At 35.5% G+C, this 17,628-nt stretch overlaps 2 protein-coding genes across 8 annotated transcripts in view; one reads left to right on the top strand and one right to left on the bottom strand.

The window, feature by feature from the left end:
• Positions 1–17,628, bottom strand: part of LOC138140208 (protein phosphatase methylesterase 1-like) — a 44,803-nt gene that overhangs the window by 25,383 nt on the left and 1,792 nt on the right. The window lies entirely within an intron of this gene.
• Positions 424–17,246, top strand: PRL-1 (PRL-1 phosphatase). 3 transcript variants are annotated; one of them, XM_069061046.1, is made up of 5 exons: positions 424–583; positions 15,371–15,551; positions 15,610–16,023; positions 16,075–16,373; positions 16,686–17,246. In XM_069061046.1, the coding sequence occupies exons 3-5, from the start codon at positions 15,901–15,903 to the stop codon at positions 16,795–16,797; spliced, it is 534 nt and encodes a 177-aa protein (XP_068917147.1). In that variant the 5' UTR covers positions 424–583; positions 15,371–15,551; positions 15,610–15,900; the 3' UTR covers positions 16,798–17,246. The 3 variants fall into 3 exon arrangements, with proteins under 3 accessions (XP_068917147.1, XP_068917148.1, XP_068917149.1); XM_069061047.1 differs by lacking the exon at positions 424–583 and adding an exon at positions 13,802–13,958; XM_069061048.1 differs by lacking the exon at positions 424–583 and adding an exon at positions 14,114–14,252.

Here is a 17,628-nt window from a genome sequence, read left to right as displayed (position 1 = left end):
AATGAGTGTTGTTTTTGGGTTTGAATTAAATGTGGAAAACGAAAGGAATTGTATAGTAAGTGAAGATGTGTATTGTATTGTAAATGTTGTAATAATACAGTGGGAAAATAACAAAAGCGTACAGTGGACATTTTAAGTGCTAACTGCGGTCAAAATCTGAACGCAATGTTGCGCGAAATGTAAAAACTTATGTAAGAGAGTAGTGGGGGTTGCCTAATCACCAGGATGACTAAGTTTGGGGTATTTCGGAGAAAAGAGGGCGGTCGATAGATCGTCTTTCTACGCGGAGTGTACAGCACGTTTAACCTCAAAACCAGACAAAGACGGCCTTATGCATCTTGTTCGGGCGAGAGTAATACGATACAGTGACGTCATAGCAAATTTGTCGTCATGTCGGCAAGAGTGGGGGTAGTTCTGACGTCAGTCGAAATTGCCCGAGAACCATCTTGCCCAGCCTATTAAAAGGTTTCTAACTAGTTTTGTGCAAACCGCTTTTGTGCCGTGATTGTCGTTATATCCACATTTCGTGGATTTCAAAAAAATTAACAAGTCAACTCTATTTTCAATGTGTATGGCTATTGTGGTGAGTAAAAAATCCGTTCGATTAATCAGGTCGCCTGGACGGTCCCCTAACCAATAACTTGAAATTTTTAGAACTTTTCAACTTTGAACATGTTTCAACCAGTAGCGAAATTTATGGCGCGATGTTGCGTTTTTTTTTTCATTTATTTACTTATTTATTCATTTATTTAGAAAAGAGGGGCGTGCGATGGGGTTATTTTGGCAAAGGGGCCGAATACAGGATTTTTGTGTTCGCGAACTCGTGTCCAACGATAATTATTGCAACAAGCCAAAATTTAGGGAATTTCGTCCTATTTAACCAATAAATATTTTACAATGTAACAAAAAATTATCGTTCGATTTACGAATTTTTATACATTCAAAGGTCACACACAAAAGATTACAGAAACCACCATTAGAGTCCCTATCATTTTGAATGTTGACTCTGAAAGCGATTACTAATCGTCAGAAAGTTGGGTATAGGTACACAAAAATTGTGACACTGGCTAATTTTGGTTTCGATTTAATTTTAGCAGACACTCATTATTTGGAGTATCACATTTCTGAATCATCTGATCACATCGAAAACGCCGAACCGATTGATTGAAGATTGTGCATTTTGACCACGTGGTCAAGGTCTATAATCTATGACTTCGCTGCAGCATTTTGCCGTACAATTCTCTTTCTTTGTTAATGTTATTTTCACTTTGTGATACACAAAACCGACTTGATTTCCTCGCGTTTCGATTGTTGTTGGATGAGAGGGTGCGATATTAATGGAGTAATACAGATACAGATCGTCAATACAACCATCCATCGAATTTCAAATGAAATAATTATATATTTATCAGTACACTTGATGGGATTGTGTGGATTTATCGATCGTGAGACTTATCTCACGTTGCAGCGTTAATTCCAGACAGGAACTTTTTTTTTATCCTTCGAGATCTCACAAAAATTGTACGAATTACGAAGCGAAACTCGAAATACAATTAAGTGAAAGTCGGTCCGTTTACAATTAGCACAATTATGTACCTCTTTGTACACGTAGGTACCTACATAAATATGCCCTCAACCTATCCACTTCAACACCAGCTAACTCTAATTGTCATCGCGACGAGCTACATATTTCGTCTACATCGTAGCTGGAAATAAGTGGCCGCGCCGAAGGTAGATGCCCTTCGCCTTCGGTTCAAAACCCAGGACACCCAACCCCTGTCTGGACAACATCTGGTGGTGTGAGAAACCGTCTCTTCCAAAATTCCAATAAAATACCCTCTTCGTCGAGCGCTCGTTTGTCTATCGCCGCCGATGGAGATGGCGATAGAGCTTATAATTCTATCGTGTGGCCCCGTTTGAAAGGAAACGGAAGTCAAACATTACAATAAGTGGAATTCTGGGTGTCAAACGTGCCACCTTTGCCCAAAATGGCTGATCAAATTCCCAACCTAATTAATCATTGTGGGAGAGCGTGCATGTCTCTCGAAAATTGCGTAAATTTTGGTAATGACCCGCTTTCTAAACCTTCATTGGCGGAAACTCGCCGCAGATAAACTGTGCAACGGAAAAATTGTTTACGCTTTTCATTTTAACAATGCAAATGCAGAGCCACTAAACTAGTTTGCAAATATGACTTCCATCATTATTTCAACAGCAAAAGAAGGGACGCGTTTCTTCGCACCATTAAATGAGACTTAGTTGGGGATATTATGATAAATACACTTATTCAGAAGAGCTTCGGAAAACGTTATTACATTTCCAATCGACGCAAATACAAACTTCACAAGGCTGTCTGCGAGTGGAAATCAACCCCGGCTTATTTATTGTATTGAGGGCGTTATTGAATATTGTCGCCATTCTATCGACAGGTAAAATTCTTTCCACCCTCCTATTGTTAAATTCAGTACAGCACTGCGTAGAAATTTTCTCTCGAAAGCACAAAATTATTTCGCCTTATTCCATCGACGTACAATTATGATTAATAAAATGCAGAAATGTCAGCTAGGGGCAAGAGTTGACGACCTTTTCCATTATGTGTTCATTTTTATGGGCACTCACTTTTATTCAGAAATGATAAAAATATCGAAGGACATCGAACACGCCACTTATGTTATTTTACGGCATCGAAACTCTCCCTCAAACTTTCACGTATTTGTATTCACGGTAGGTGAATATTTTGACAAGCTTATCAAAGTTTCGGGACACCCCATCAGCAATATTTGATTATCAACGCTGCAAATCATTTCACGAAAAATTCCTCTAATATTGCTTTCGCAAATTGCCTTCTGCTTAAGGCTCCTACTGTTTAATAAGATTTATCCGAAATTAAAAACCGAGCCTAAAGCAAAATATTTTTGCAATAAATCAAGACGCGGCAGTATTTATAATTCCGTCGCTGTTGAACGTGCTTTAATTTGTTATTTTTAACTTGGATTTGTTTTGTTTTTAAACGATATTTGTACAAACTCATAGTGCGGCGCTACTTTTGAAAATGATACTCGTCGGGAGTTGCCACAACACGAAATTAATTGCCCAACAACCACTTACAAATGTTCGCTTATCAAATAAAACAAAAATACTACCGGTACTCAACATCTCCTTTGTGATAATTTCAATTTTCCTCGTCTTTCTCCCGGGAATATAAAATTGAAGCTCTAGTAGCAAATAGTACTAGAGTGTTTACTATAAACTGGATTGTTATCTCAACGTTGCGAATAAGCGCTTCGCAATTATTGTGGTCTCAAATTTCATTACGACTCACCTAACATCAAAAGAGTTCCAAACTATTCGTTTATTAAAGACCAAACTTTTTCCAAGATATTAGATACCTTTCGAATGGGGCAAGTTGATCAAAGTTTATTAATAAATTTTTTACAGGGTGTTTCTGAAATAAGTGCATTAATTTTAACTGGCAATAGAACTCATCAAAAGGAACAACTTTTCTCTCTGCCATTTTGGCGAAAAACGTTGCGTAATGGCTTAAAAAACTAGGAAAGATTTTGCTAAAACCGTTCATATCTCCAAAACTAAGCTACCTAAAAACGTGAAACAACCAGATTCTTACGAAGTGAATTTCAATTTCGGTGTTAAAACACGTTTTCTGGATGAAAATGGATGTTTTTTTCATATTAGCGCTGATCTCAATTAGCCATTGCAGTATTTAGTGGCGTAGGGCTATTTTAGTGAAAAATCTCTCCAATTTTTTTTTGGAATTAATCATCGTTTTTCGGCAAAATGGTAGATAGAAAAGTTGTTCCTTTTGACGAGTTCTATTACCAGTTAAAAGTAATGCACCTATTTCACAAACACCCTGTATAATTAACAACTACGATTTATAACTGTTTTTTAACAGAATCGTTTCAAAGTCAATTTTGCGTTTAAATTTTGCCAGGAAACAAGGAAAGATGAACTTATACGTTTCAAATTCTCGATTGTTATCTACCACTAACTTCCGAGAAACCAACTGTGTGACACCAACGAAAATGCCCACACAAAACCCATCTATCTGCTGTGTTTTCATCTTTGGCCATAAAAATTAATTTCATGTTTTTGTGAAATATCTGTACGTTTACTAAAGATTCACGTGGTGAAAACCACAGATTAACAGTTTCAGAGACAAGAGATTAATCTGTCATCTTTGTTTGGGAACCCAAACCCATTTTATGTACAAAACATTGATTACGGACCAGCTGTATTTTTCCATGTTAGTAATTATTTTTGAAAATATTGCGTATCCATGACCTCACGCTGCAAAATGGAAAGAAACGCAACTTAAAATAGTAACATTTGTATTTTACTGTTCGATTTTGTGTGAGTTCAACGAACTTGCACGCGTAATCTTGCGCACCCTCCATTTGGGAGTGTGCGCCAATCAACAAAAGAATAAGAAATTTGAAAAGTCACGATTTCATTAGTTTCCTAAAAATAGAATGGATCGCTGTGCGTCTCTAATTGTTTTTTTCTTTGGGTTTTGGGTAATCCTGACTGTAGCGTCTGCATTTATCGACAAGCACGGCAGAGAACTATGACGCACCTACAGCTTTTAGGAAGACCGGAATTATCTGGGTTATAATCGAACCAATTTAAAATCTAAAACGCAATCCACGAGGTTTTCCGATATTAATTCTCCATCACGGGAACTCAACATTTCACTGGGAAATAGTTACGTGAATAAAATGAACGGAGGCGGTGTTGAGTCGCCATTGCAGTTCTCAGAAAATCGGGATTTTCTGTATTGGGCAAAGTTCCAATAGCGATATGGACTGTACAGTGTGGTGCACGTCAACGTTTAAGGTCATGCCATTCTATTAAAATTCACAATTTTTCTGCATTCGTTCGATTACAGAACGTAAAATTCGATTGGAACGAATCAAAAGAAAATTTTAATCAGTCCCCGATCACTAATTAACCGCTATTGAAATTTCGAGGAAGGCGAGGGGAAGACCTTTCCGTATTTAATAAAATAGTTTGTTCTGCCATGTTGGCCGGCCTTGGTATCGCCCAGGAAACTTGCCCGACTTCCCATACAAAATTAATTTATGTAAATGGAAATTCTCAGAGCAAATCAAATTCGTTTTCAAACAATAGTAGGAAAATACGTTCGAGCGGGAATCAGATTTTCTTCACTATTGTTTTACAATAAATATGATAAGAAGCTTTGAAGCATTAAGTTAGATAAGAAGGATGCTTTATTATAAACGGTGCCGGTCATTTCACAGATCATCCTGTAGACCTTGCAGTACTCAGTGATCCCCCGGTTGAGCAACAGATTTCTTGACAGATATCTAACTAATTAATGAATCAATCACATTACTTTCTACAGTTGCTCAGCGAGGACATCAACCCGGATACTAAGTAAAGTTCGCAAGAAACACGAAGGATTCAACCACTCCGATGACATAACTGGAAATCTTGAAGTACTAAAAAAAACTACAACAACAAAAAACTGTTATCACCACATTAACAAACCTTGAAAGTGACGTCTGTTCCAGTATTTAAACGCCACTTTAAATATTTATGTTACCTCTTCTAATTATTTAGTTTTGTTGTGGGTGGTCTGTTCTAATTTGTTTCAAATGTCGCCATTTAAAAATTATGATTCTTGAATCATTTTTATTTGAGTATTGTCGCTACATTAACTTCTTAAATACGCAAGAAGAGTGCATTTATGTAACACCGGTCCAAGAGGAAGAGTAGCTCTCACCGAAATACTCGTACGTATCTGAATCTTAGTCGAAAGATTTATTACGGAACTCTCAATAATATCAAAGCAACATTCTGTCCACCGAGATTTCTGTATGTATTGTGTAAATAAAATAAGATACACAGTTTCAAATTTCAAACAGAAGCCGTAAAGATTTTGTAACATCACACCGTGTTCTTATTAAAATAACATGCAAATTTATTGATTTTTTTAAATTCGATATTCTCTCAGGATTATCATTACAATGTAAACAGCGTGATTATTTTTGACATTTCATACAATTCGCTGCAAATGGAGATCGATTGTCGTGAGCTCTAGTACAGGTTTCTTCTTAACCAACAATCTCGTTGACTGCGAGGCTAGACGAATTTTCAACAATACCTCGGTGATTTTTGCAGCAGCTGAACAATACATTCCTTTCATTGTATAATACCCCTAATCAGAAGCAAGACAAAACAAACACTCTATTATATCGATGGGAGCGTCGGTGTTTGCAAAGAAAAACTACCAACTTCCAGTTCAAGAACTAATGCAATAAATTATTGTCTGAAGAACCGACTCGCTGTTCAGACATCTGTGTATTTTGCGTTAAAGCTGCTCCATAATAATTATTATTAGCGTAATGAAATTTGTGATTTATGGGGACGTAAATTAACAAGCGACAGAGTTATCCGTGTATAATTTTACCAACGGTCAAAGGTACATCCTTATTGGCGGCTAACAATGGGCGCAGGCATTTGTTTGATGGTATCGTCAAGAAGGTTCGGGTTCTGGATGAGATAACCTCAGAAAATGACGCATCGACGGTTAAATATTCGATTCTTGACGACAATGGCTCACGTGACAATGGTTCATTTCGTACAGTGATTACAAATCTAGGTTCAGGCCGTCATGGAAGATAAACATAGGAAACCGAGCGTTTTGCCGTTTATGGATATGTGATTGGTTGTGGGAATAAACTGACTTTTTGTCTCTTAACAGACGTATAAACTATAATTTATGATCCATGGGAAATTCACCAAGATCGCATCGAGGCTTTCACATTTATTCATTTGATGCTGCTCGTAACAATTATTCCGCCACAAGGGTAAGAGTCTGTTTCATATCCTATGTGAAGACGTTTCGTCAAAAAAACCTCCGTGAGCAGAGTTTTTTCAGGTGACTGCTCACTACTGTCTACGCATTATACTTGTGATTACATACAACAAAGCGAAATAAATTGGGCGAAATGAAAAAATGTATGCGCACAAAGAAAGTTATTATTATATACATACTCGTATAATACGGTAAATAAAAAATATATAAACGGAGTAGAAACCGCAAATTTGTTTTATCTTTGTTTGCGTTGGTATGATAACGTCAGTCCCAACGTGTTTGTTTGATCATTGAATAAATCGCAGTGTTTATTAGTTATTACATATGTACATTTGAGGAAATGGTACCATTTTAAATTTCTTCTAGGATCATTGAAAAACAAATTAATTCGTATTGCATTTCTTACCCTTAATCCATTGATTGGTAGGAATAAACCCTCAAAGAGGCATTCTGATCGATATCAATTGAGAGAATATACGGTTGGAAAGAAAGTGAATTTCTAAATATACCTACCTAAAGCACGACAAAATTTGTGTATTCAATTTGACTCACTTTTAATCAATATTAGCGGAGCATCAGAATATAACCTAATGAAAATACAGTGATCACGTACATATATTAATAAAGTGGCATGTGATTATCACTCTCAATATTCTCATCTGTAGAGGTATTAATATGTTTATTGTGAAAACAAATCCAGGGGAAGAAATCACGTTAATTAAATTTTTTTTTACTGAAACGTAATTTTGAGGCGCGATAGGATATTAATCACTAAAATAGTTATTTGCGTATCAAGGCCAAAAAGTGCATCTTTTTCGTCCGAGTCTGGGTTTGAAAATAGGCAGAGGTGCACAGTAAATTTTTTAGGCGAACTACAAAGCAAAAGACATCATTGAAAAAATTACAAATTTTTATAATAACAAAACGAGAAATTTACTACTTGTAATACAATTACGTACTTATTTACATAATTTATGGTAACAGGACAATTATTGCTATGTTCGGCGGTGTATTAGACATTTATTCATCACTTTCGCTGTTGCTATCGATTATATGAAGGTATTTTTTTTATTATGTACCAAATAAGCAACAGAAATAAACACTACAACACTTTTTTGGACAAATGAAATACACTTTCCGCTTGGGAGTACGTAAAATTATCTTTGGGTGTCTAAAAAAGAAATGTTTATAATTATAAATTTAAAATATGTAGTTTCTTATGAAAATTTTTGCAGCTTAGGAGTTTACATATAAGTTTAGTGAAAAGATGTATCAATAATTTTTAAACAATAAGCTAGCTATCAACAACGGGCATCAAATAAACATACTTCAGATATAAAGCTTTATCCTTTTGTCTACATCCGTTGTATGTTTGTGAACTGGCAAATATTTGTCATTTTGTTATTGAAATGTGTTTTGATGACAATCATCATGTTTGTTTCATGATCTCGATAATTTTTTTAACGAATGGTATTTCCGAGATGCATTGTAACAAATCAGCTGATCAACTTTCGACAAAATAACATCGCATAAAAGAAATACCACAGAAACAGTTAAGCTTGAAAATTTTAGACAGTTTTCTGTTTCTAATGTGTCGCTAAAAATATATTTCTCGAAATAAAATACAACGACGTTTACGTACAGGGTGATCCAAGTTTTACCACCCGATCGAAAACACCTATTTATAATCGATTTAAAATTCTCAAAAAATTCAGGAATGATTATATATCGTAGAATATTCTGTAAAAATTTCAATTTTTTTAATGAAACAGGTAAATATAGGGTGTTTTTTTTTTTAATTTCACCTCAAAGTAGGCGCTGAAGAGTCGATTGTGAACGCACTACATATACGGATTACGGATCACGATTCAGCTGTTTAAATCCTACGTTTTTACACAAGTGGTGCGTTCACAGTCGACTCTTCAACGCCTACTTTGAGGTGAAGTTTAAAAAAACACCCGAAATTTCATTTTAATTCAATAACCACTACATCCTTAATATTCATAATTTTTCACTGAGAGTCCTTTCAAACATTTAGGAAAAATTTGGTGTCACTGAAATCATGAAAACATCACCGGTTTTTGAAATAAATGGAATTTGACATTAAAGTGGAAAATTTAGCTATGATTTATTATTCAATTGGGCGGTCACTTCCACAAAAGAGGTTGACGTAGGTTGTTTATGGTAAAGAATTACTAGAAAAGTTCTCAACAGATGTGTTACCAACAATGAGGTATTTATTTATGAAATTTTGGTAATTTTTCACTGTTAATGTTAAAATTGGCATAATTCAAAAACTAATCATTTTCTTTTGATGTGAATTTCATAAATGTGTTCTTTGAATTGATTGTGAATAATGATGGTATACGAAAAAAATGTTTTTGCTCAAAATCGATTTTTTTAATTTTATAGCTCTGAATGAAGTGATACCGGAAAATTGATTGCACACATTTGAAGCCTTATTTCAGGGGAATGTAACCCTAACGTTTAGTAATTTTTAATAGGGTTTATCGTGCGGGCAGTAAAACTTGAATCACCCTGTACAATGAATTTTAAGCACTCATTTTGGTATCGGGTCTTTTTTTTAATTTCACCTCAAAGTTGGCGTTGAAGAGTCGATTGTGAACGCACTACGGATGACGGATCACTTGTTTAAATCTTACGTTTTTAGTGTGGTGCGTTCACAATCGGGTCTTCAACGCCAACTTTGAGGTGAAATTAAAAAAAAAAAACACCCGATATAATAAAGTAGACATTGCTAGTGGATTAGTAAATTATTCACCAATAACGATTAGCTATTCTCAGATAGAGTAAAAACAAATCGACGTTTTTCACAAACGTTTGAAAACAATACTTGTCAAAAGTTTTCTGGATTACACATGCAGAAAATTTCCAATGAATTCGTCGGTCCTGTGTGTTTTTTTATCATAAACTTTCCTGAAAGCGAGGATTATTATCTCCTCGGCGACCGGAGCATACCATTAATACCAGTGGCGTAGATAGCTTTTTGCTTTGGGGGGGGTCCACGTACTTTTGCATTAAGTTTTTGGTTTTCAATGTAGTTTCCTACTTATAACACTAGAATATGAAATTATCACAATACGACTTGAAGGAACACATGTTTATTGTTTATACTCATGTTGAAAAAAAAAAACCTCAACGAACAATTTTAGATAAATAGTCCAGCACGGAAAAAAATCGCCAAAAATTATGCTGTTTTAATTAAAAAAAGATCATGATTTAAACAAATACGTACGTATAGTCGCGATCATTAAATTTTGGTCGTCAATGTCATTCTTTGACGCAATTTAAATGGTCCATTGTGTTCAGGCCGTTAGCCCTACCACTGGTGGGGGTTACCACCCCCCCCTAACGCAAACCCTTGTTAGTTCTATATCGCACTTGCAACTGAGAAATAAAACCAGAAACATCATTTCAATAAGTCTTTTTTTTTGCTTCACCAATTTTAAAAGCGCCAAACGATATCGCAAATCTGGTCCTTCGAGAAAACGCGATCACATTGTAAAACGGTCGTACCTAAATATCATAACCTATCATCATGTCGTATGACATTAATTTTCATTTTTTTACACTTTGTTGACGTGGACATAATCCGCTAGGGATTTTTCTTTAATTTGTGACTAACCAAATTTTGAAATGACATTGACGACCAAAATTTATTGCTCGCGACAGTACTTAGGCAAGCAGGCAACGTTCACGTTGTTTTGGTATAACGAGAGGCCATGATTAATTTTTTTAACGTTGGACACACTGTTTGATTTCTGTCACTAAAGTGCCTGACATGCGGACCTATTAAATTGAACATAACATGTTGCTGAATTTCCCGCGATGTCTGAGTATTCTTCTATTGCAAAGTAGTAAAACTGACAAAAATGCACTAGACATTGACGCTATTTATAACCTCAAACTTAAAAAAATATAACCTAATTCAACAGACACCGTTACTAAAATTAAATGCAACATTTCCATGGCCTCCCATTAGGCCAAAACAACGTGAATGCATTTTATGTAGTCGATCTTTCAATTTTTAAATCGTGATTTTTTTTTCAATACTTTATGTATAGGTACAGTGCAAAGGTGCCAAAAGTAATTGCATGGTAAAACTTATACCCCCTCTTAACTTTTGTTCAGATGAAAATATTCAAACCATTTTTGGAACAAAGTTGGAAGATTTTTTAAACTAAACTGTCAAAAAAGTTGTGAAAAAATATTTTAGTAAAAGTATTTTCTTGCCACTATCATTTTTAGCAGGCTGAAATGAAGTTAACTTTTGCCACCTTCATTTTAAAAAAAGTATTATTCAGTTGTGAAAGAATATGGATGAGCTCTGGGGGGGGTCCGGACCCCCTGGACCCCCCCCTTATCTACGCCACTGATTAATACTATATTTTACTAATGCACCTATATGAGCACTTTTACTGACAATTGCGGATTAATTTTAGGATATCTGTATAGGCGCACCATTTCCGTTTCGAACATAAATATTAATGCGAAAGTAAGCCCCGGGAAAATATAAATCTCCAGGGGCAAAAACGTTTTTATATTTGCAACGAAATCATTCGAGTCTCTCCAGTTTTCTAAAAATAAAACAAACAACCGTCGATACACCGGTCTAATAATAACTCTATTTGCCGAGGATAAGACGTATTTTTCAGTTACGATATCTACGTGTGAATATGAATAAATATGGTTTGTTTAATATCAATTCTGATATAATTACAATCATGGCGTTTCCGTTGCAAGTAAACAGATAAGTTGAATTTTTTTAATCAAACGGTACTGTGAAAATCTGTTGGCATTAGCGTTTTGTAACTGTTGTAATTTTTTAACTGACATGGAATACAAGTAATTGGGCATAAAATATGATTTTTATGAAGGCTCGGACTGCGGCGGTAATAAATTACGTCTAAATCGATTTATGAGCTGTGACTTTGAAACCGGTATAATGTTCTTTTTTACAGTGTTGTTACTATAAACCGATTGTGATACAGAAGGGGATTCCAGAAATGACATCGAGGAAGTCCGCAAAGGAAATAGATACATAACTTGATTCGGAAATACAATTTCGGGACGACGAGTTGTCATTATTTGGTCGCGCGGTATCGCGATAACAAAAAGATAACACTCTATAAAAATTATTGGGGCAAGAGTGCTACTTTTGGATTATGTTACCGCTAATTAATTATCGATTCGAGCGCGCATCACATTACTTTGTTCCAAAATAGGAACAGCCCCCGACTTCAGCACGACTGACGCAAGAATCCATCACCAAGCGAACATTTTTAATAAAACATACAACCGTGACGACAATCGTCAGATGACGTCACATTTACGTAAAATAAGATTGTTTCTATTGTGTAATGTTACGATAAAGACTCGTTTCGAAGAAATCTATCAATTGATCCAAAATTAGTCGGGCTGCATCGAATTTAGCCGCAAAAGATCAAATGTCAAAACAATGCCTAATCCAGGAAAGGGAAAGGACAATCTGATAAATTACTATACAACACTCACTTTCCGCAAGTAAATAAATAACCACTAGCTCATTGTTTAAATGTTCTCTGCTAATTATGTAATTTGGTAAAAATGGAATTATCGAGTCGGGTGATAAGATTAGCTGCATGGAAATACCGCGTGTTCTCCCAACTGGCGCCTAAATCTGTACGCCAAAAAATGCAGTAATTTAAGCAAAAACCCTCCCAGGCCTCCAACTATTTTTAACAATACGTTATATAAAATCGCTTAATTGTCTGTCTGCCGCATATTTTCTGTCGCACCCAAAATTGATTTATCGTAGTATTTAATAACCTTCGTGGTAATTGGCTCGAAAATTCTTCCAGTCCTGTTCAAGTCCGGAGAAAGTGCGGCGCTACCTTATCATAGTGCTATATGATACTCGGTATCATACTTTCTCCTTCCAAGAATTCAAACGACCAATTAAATCATTTATCCATATAAAAACCCACCATTGTTTTTATTATTATCATCTCAACGTTTCTACAGTTCAAGGATTTTTTTTATAAACTCGTACTAAACACTACTCTTCCAATCAAATTGACATAAGATCTATTTGTTAAAACATGTGCGAACTCCTTCCAGTTGAGTTCTTCAATATTAAAATTGGAATAATCTCGTTTTCCCTAATTTCTATTCGCGCACTATTGCCAATTGTGTTGCCGAGTGGCTGACGTCCGAACGGTGTTCCAAATCGACACTTGAATAATCAATCGATCAGCGGTGAAGTAAGTCGTATTCATAATCTTGACTGTCTGATAACGTACCCACATCAAAATACGAAACTTGTCCGTTATCAACTCGAACTGTCAATATAAATTTGATGTTCGAGAAAAATTGCACCGGATAGATTAACCCAATTAGACGTGGGAGAACTAATTCAGTCTTTTGAGAATTGAAACCTTGTGTGCGACCTTTCATGATGGAAAAAATATTTCCGCAAAGCGTGTCTACATAATATCGATCAATACACAATTTTAATACAATTATGCAGTTGCCTCGTGTTTTTTCGATTAACCGAAACCGGTCATTGATTTAAACCAATTGAAACGTGTGATGTTCGGGGAAATCGTCATAAATTGGGTAACGTTTGTTAACAAATTTATCTCTTCTGGTTAGTCTTGTAAATATATGACTCACGAAAATTGTTACCATCGATTCCCAGAATGTGTAATGAAATCACATCTTTTTATAAGGCCTTGACCACAGAGTCAACATTTCGAATGAGCCTTATCAGATAATGAGTTCTCGATCGTTGTGAGCTAGAGGGTTAGAATAATAACAATTATGATCGTCGTTGTATACTCTGGGTGCTGACACGGAATTGTCAAAGGCCGTTCTGAAAAAGGGTACTGACTTTAAATAAAAACCGGCGTGACGCGGATAGAAGGAGGAGTGTCCGAGTACTATTTTAACTCCCTAACCTAGATCAGACTCCCACTACCTAGGAATAGTGTGGAAGCTCTCGCTTGCGATATACTTTACCGTGAAGTTCCCAGTGACAATAAATCGAAAGAAAAACAAACGCTTCGCTAATTGCCAAACACAAATCATCTGACTTATGGTATGATTTTTGTGAATATTTTTAAGGCGAGTGTTGCGAAAGAGCGAGTGGTCAGCTGGCGCGTGCATGCCATTTAATTTATGACTTTCCGATCCACGTCACTTAGAAAACAACAATATTTACGTGCCCTAAAAAATAAATACAATAAATAAGATGACAGTGAACCGCAAAAATAGTTCTTAGCTAGAATTGCTACATCGAAAACCACATGATCTTGTTTTGCTTTCTGTACTACGCACTAAAAGACTTTGATACGGTCAGTGTATTTTGAAAATTCTCTCTGAAAACACGTCGGTGAGTTAATGAGAACCATTTTTGACTTTAATCAAAGAGCGAACAAAGTAATTACATTCAGATATCATTTCTAACCCTTCTCATTAACGAGGCGTTACGCTAAAGCGAAGGGATTAAACCCTTTCCGTTTCATTAAATTCCCGGGTACTTAGTTTGCTTTTAAGAAGTCAAAAGATGTTTAGAAAATGAAACACGTCGTACGGTGTGTCAAGGGAGTTGGCTTTCTTTTTAATTTGCGAATTATTGGAAATGTCAGGCGTCTTTTCGCCACGGCTTGAATATAAAAATGGTGGATGTGCCGGTGTCGACCTCCTCATCTCTTTCGCTATACGAGGTGGAATAGTAAATATGTTTAATGCTACCTGTTGCCAATGACGTTTATGACGCCCTTAAATAACTAATTCGCAAGATATACAGCGTGCGGGTAAACATGCAGTATTTTATAATAAAAATAGACAAAATTGAGATGACGTACGTCGTTTCGTCGTTATTGATGGACGGAAATGTTTGTGAAAAATTCTACTCGCTTGCTAATTGTATCCTTAAAAGTGAGGAGGCGGCGGGGGTGGAAAACGCGCCGGAGAGGCGATCATAATAGTATTTACTATACAGTTAAATTCATGCAATTGTGATTTATTGAAACCTACTGATAGTTTTCTCGACATCTAGAATTGTAGACCGATCTACTGCCGTAGGTATTGTTATTTTGTTTATTGTTGACGCAAAAAAATACTAATTATGCGTATTGAAGGTGACATTGATTCCGTTGTTGTCACGAGTACATGTTTATATTAAAAGGAACGCTTTGGCACGATTTCAAATGTTTTTTGGAAACCATAATTATTATTTGTTGTTAACTGTGACAAGCGCTCTTGATAAACTAAAGCGTATAAATGAAGATTTTTAAATGTAGCAAATTCTTAGTTATTTTCAATTCGCCATGGGACTAATTGAAGTAATTTTGGTTTCTATGCATACACTCGTTAGCGTTGTATCTATAACAATTACTGAAGGCCGATGATGCGGTATTTTTATGCAATGTATGGATCGCCAGTAATTTCTATTTCCGTACTGCTTTTAGTGAACTCTTGTCAATTCAAAATTGTTTTTTGTTTCAGTACCTTGGTGAGACAGTGCTCGCATACATGGAGTTCCATTTGGACAGCGCAGAATATTGCCAGGCTCAACACAAATAAATTAACAAAAAAAAAAGTTGTATAAAATAAAGCATTGAGAATTTAGTCATTTGCATCATCGCCATAGCATTGTTGGAATTACCTCAACAAGAGCCAAATAAGAGTACGTAATTCGTGACTAATTTGTCTGTTGTTAAAAATAACGATTTTATTTATTTTAGTTATCTTCCCTACAATCTACTATATTTGCATAAGCATATCATCAAGTATAAAAATAGTGTACATAACTCAAAAGTTCTAGGCAAATTAATCCTATGTTAATTTATTTGAAAGACTGAAGTATTGCTTTAAACTCCCAATATATAGTTTAAAGTATAATTTTGTGGAAATTGTTTTTATAACTATACAATTTTTGGCCCATAATAGAGGAGATTACCTTATTTGATCTCCAAGAGTGATACTCTGATATTCTAAACACATTTAGTGTTACTTTGAAAGTGTCTTGTTGTGGAATGAACAGTACAGCCATGCGTCAAAAAGACATAAGACCTGCTGCAGCTGAGATCGAGCACAAAGGATTCAAGTTTCTTATCACGGACAGACCTTCCGACCAAACCATTCATGTTTACATCCAGGTCAGCAGATAAATCCGTCATAATTAGCCCGCACTAATCTAGATTTTGCAGGAACTGAAAAAGCACAGAGTCACTGCGGTAGTCAGGGTATGCGAACCTTCCTATAAAACAGACGAACTCAATAATGAAGGCATTGAAGTTTTTGACTTGAGTTACGATGACGGCACCTATCCACCGAACGAGATCGTGGATGCGTGGTTCAAGATTTTGAAAAAGCAATTTCATGACAATCCGAACGCTTGTGTGGCCGTTCATTGTATAGCGGGCTTAGGAAGGGCTCCGGTAATGGTCGCTTTAGCTCTCATAGAACTAGGTCTTAAATATGAAGAAGCTGTCGAACTTATTCGAGAGTAAGTCCACTATTACCGTACTACCACGCCTGTTTGTTCGCCATAAATTGCAATTTTTATTATACCAATGAAAATATTTGCTTTGCTTTGACACAGCAAAAAACTTCCAAGTGCCCTTCAAAAACTGGAACGCACTCGGTCGATACACACCGGATTATGCGCGCCATCTGTTACGATCTTCACGTAACATTGTGTTAAGAAGGCGGTACATCATCGGGTTTTATTAACATTTTTTGCGTTATTTACTGGACCGCTCTAAATGTTTTAATACGTAACTTAACGCTTCCCGAGTAAATGATGTTTTTGTTTCAGAAAAAGGCGAGGTGCAATTAATTCCAAGCAGTTAGGTTTCCTCGAGAAATACCGTCCTAAATCTCGGCTGAAATTGAAGAACGGACACAAAAACTCATGCTGCGTGCAGTAAAACTGTCATTATATATATGTGTTCAATAAATTTGCAAGAGATCACTTAACTCATATTATCTAATTGTGTGGAATACAAAAAAAAATGCTTATTTTGTGTAATACATTTCTTTTGGCCGATTCGAATCTGCCGTAGGCAATTTCAAGTTTTTAACATAATATCTTGTATAAATGGTTGTTAATCTTTATTTTAAATCGTTCCTCCAAAATTTTATCATTGACGAGTATGTTACTAGTTAATAGTCGATCATTTTAAATGCGTTATTTATTTATGAATATGTTTGTTTGAATTCATTGACAGCAGCTTTTAACAATGATTTACCTTTATTAATTCAACAATTTTATTCTGCATTATGTTCTGTATATATTACATTGCAACCATGTTGATCACTTAGATTTTCACATTTTTAAGTAGACTTTCTGGAAAAATATATTTTATTATTATGGGTACTCAAAGCGTTTTCTTTTCCCATTTTAACCTCGTAACCTCGACAAACTTCCTATAAATCACGTAAACAAGTACATCCTAACTCAATAAACAAAAACATGTAGCAAGTCATGTGATCCGCGTCTCCTTCCAATCAAGTGATGCTTTCAAGTCACGTGATGCTTCAAACCTCCCAACTTTAATTACTATTTCGAATTATTCAAAACTTCAACAATTTTAGATAAACCAAACAACTGTGGCAATGTAGTTATTACAAAATTACTTTCTTAGTACGACTTCAAAAATAATTTGGATTCCCCGTTGAAATTATAGCAAAATAATAGTATCAATAATTATCGTAATTAAAAACAAGATGTTTGTTTTATACTATGCAGACAACACAAA

The sequence above is a fragment of the Tenebrio molitor genome, chromosome X, assembly GCF_963966145.1.
Source record: "Tenebrio molitor chromosome X, icTenMoli1.1, whole genome shotgun sequence".
Classification (NCBI taxonomy): domain Eukaryota; kingdom Metazoa; phylum Arthropoda; class Insecta; order Coleoptera; family Tenebrionidae; genus Tenebrio; species Tenebrio molitor.
This window is presented reverse-complemented; position numbering and strand designations above follow the sequence as displayed.